Source organism: Setaria italica, chromosome III (genome assembly GCF_000263155.2).
Source record: "Setaria italica strain Yugu1 chromosome III, Setaria_italica_v2.0, whole genome shotgun sequence".
Lineage (NCBI taxonomy): Eukaryota > Viridiplantae > Streptophyta > Magnoliopsida > Poales > Poaceae > Setaria > Setaria italica.
Genome location: NC_028452.1, coordinates 4,178,782 through 4,181,636, shown reverse-complemented (window position 1 = coordinate 4,181,636; position 2,855 = coordinate 4,178,782). Strand labels below are relative to the sequence as shown.

The window sequence follows — 2,855 nt, the reverse complement described above, 5'->3', positions numbered from 1 at the left end:
GGGGGGGGGGGGGGGCAAGTACTGTACTTTATGAACAGAAAACGGTTCCATATCGATCTAGGTTTTGGTAGGGCTTTCTCTCTTTTCTTTTCTTTTTGTGTTTTTTTTCCTTTTGTGCAGTGAATGCTACAGTACAAGAAAACAATGTGCGTGCACCGGAAAATCCCGTAAGTGGATTACTGAATTTTAGATAAACTGAAAAGTGTTACCCATCACGGCGTAGTCAGTGACAATTTCGCAAATCTGTAAAGCCCTTAAACAAACACTCAATTTGTCTGGTGCTCCCATTTGCTCCTTTCCATCAGTTCCAATGTTCAGTTATGCATGCGTGGGATATGCTTGTCTTTTGACATTTCATCGGTAAAATAGCCGCTGACCTAAGTTTGCAGATGCAACAGTTGCCTAAGGAAATAAATTTCCATCCCATTCCTCGCGATTTATCATTTACTTCATTCCCATATTTTCCATGTCCGAAATAAATGGTAGACAATGCCAGTTTTTAAGCACTGGTAGATGGTTAGTGGACAGTCCATGTAAAATCGATGTCCTTATGGATTTTAAATATAAATGTTCTTGTTTAGTGTGAACTGTTTGGTTTGGATAAAAGCAGAGGAAACTTTTTCTAAAAAGATGTTCTTGGCGTAGCGATTGGACTTTGTAACCACACTCCTTTCTCCTCGGTGTTAGCTTAACCCAAAGAAAAGCAAGCTCTAAGATGCCAATTGTTAGTGACCGGTAATTTACATGCTAGTTGATTTGTATGCTATTGTCACTTCATGTCATCACTGTCCCGCTGTAATATTTTATCCAACTTGTTTTATGGTAAGCTAAATGTTGCAAAAGATAACTCTGCATTCTCAAGATGAGCTGTACAGACGGTGGCATTAAAAGGAGTTGCACTGTTGTGCCATCCTTAATCCTATTTGAGCTCATGTAGTCATATGGTTGGGAAATATGAGCCTCGTCGAAATACGTCTTCTAGTAACCTAAGGAGTCTGTACTGTGTTGACATTTCCTAGTGGCTTACTGCTTGAAAGTTATATTGATCATTCCTGTCTCCCTGTTATATCCTTTATCTTCTTTTTCAGGACCATCACTGTCATTCAGTTACAAATACTGCAAACTGAGTGCGCACTGATTGGCAGTCTCAAGCCCTATGAGCCAACAAGGAAATCTAGGGAGTTCACCACTAGATCAGTGAGATATGCTCTTAGGCCTGACTGTGAACCTTACTTTGGAGGCCAACACATTCATCAGTCTTGTATTGCCTCTGAGGCTGAGATAAGTGCTAATGGCTTGTTATATCATGGGGCTTGTGGTCGTGACACCCAAGACAAGGGCACCTTGCTGACGGTAGGAGGTATTCGTAAGGCGACACCTAGCGTGGGGACTGAGGCCAATGCACAGGACGTGTACCAGGACCTCATGGCTGCTAGTAGTGCTCATAACTTGTCCAAAAGGCCATCCTGGGAAATCTCTGTTGACAGTCCTCCGGAAAAGAAAAGTGGCAGCTTGGAGGACTACATTAGAGATCTTGCTGAAACTGTGGCAATGAGGAGCCTGAAACGTGGCGACCGTGAACAGGAGGAACTGGACCGTGCAATGCAGCTTATAGAAGAAGATGGTCTACAGGAGGGGTCTGAGCTGTACTGCCAGGCACTTTATTTATGTAGGAACGCAATGTATCGGAGGGCCTTCACGAAGATAAAAACGAAAGAGGGTCGACTGAATTGGATCCAATTCAACTGGGACAGGAGAACAAGTAGAGTGATTGTGGTATGACTTTGTTTTATTCTAGTGATGTGTACTGATGGGTTGAAACGATAATGTTTCCTTATGGGTTGATGGGTTGAAACGATAATGTTTCCTTATGGGTTGAAACGATAATGTTTTCTTATGTAACGTGTCCTGTGCCATGAATATTGTGTTGTAGTGCAAGTATGGCACATTGTGTTGTAGTGCAAGTTAAAATTTTTTCAAGTTCAATGTCGCCCATGATCAGTAGTTCATGACCACTTTTTTAAACTTGTCACAGCGCTTGTCTTAATAGTGATCTGGAATTTTGATGTCTGTTGTCTACCTCCTTGTCTACCTCCTTTGACAAGAAGGTAATAGTGATCTGGAAGATCTGGAATTTTGATGTCTGTTGTCTACGTCTTTTGACAAGAAGGTGGTTAGCCCATTGGAGGCCCTCAGCAGGTGAACTAGGAGGAGGTCCTTTGACAAGAAGGTAATAGTGATCTGGAATTTTGATGTCTGTTGTCTACGTCTTTTGACAAGAAGGTGGTTAGCCCATTGGAGGCCCTCAGTAGGTGAACTAGGAGGAGGTCTACGTCCTTTGACAGGAAGGTGGTTAGCCCATTGGAGGCCCTCAGCGGGTGAACTAGGAGGAGGATTGGTTTTATTCTGGTGAACCTGAAGTAAGGTGGGATGGTGAACCTGAAGTAGGGTGGGGAGGCCATTGGAGGCCCTCAGCAGATGTCCGAGGAGGAGGATTGGTTACTTGACTGGTGAACCTGACAGAAAGGGAGGGTGCTTGACAAGTTTGAAACAAATGCATCTGTAAAATGTGGTGCAACTAGACATGTGTAGGTTGTGTTGGTTGATGCCCCTCCGCTTGTGCATGCACAGGTTCATTCAAGTATGAGTAGTGCTGAGGAACCAAACAGTGACACCGGCAGTGATTTCAGCTCTATCGTGTACGAGCTGGCGAGTGTAGCAGCAGCTATAGCCGCATATGTGGAGGTGAACAGAAGGCCACCTCCTATGGTGAACCCGCCAGTGGAGTTGCCACGCATGACCGGACAACAATGGGTTGAGCTCAATATGCGGGAAAGCTGGAGGTGCTTCGACAA

The 2,855-nt window shown here is 44.1% G+C and overlaps 1 protein-coding gene across 1 annotated transcript in view; it reads left to right on the top strand.

Moving 5' to 3' along the window:
• Positions 1 to 1,986, top strand: part of LOC105914147 (replication protein A 70 kDa DNA-binding subunit C-like) — a 2,683-nt gene extending 697 nt beyond the window's left edge. Inside the window, exon 2 of the mRNA XM_012845032.2 lies at positions 1,089 to 1,986. Within this exon, the coding sequence (XP_012700486.1) occupies positions 1,089 to 1,782 (694 nt within the window). The 3' untranslated portion in view covers positions 1,783 to 1,986. The remainder of the gene's footprint in view (positions 1 to 1,088) is intronic.
• The last annotated feature ends 869 nt before the right edge of the window (positions 1,987 to 2,855 follow it).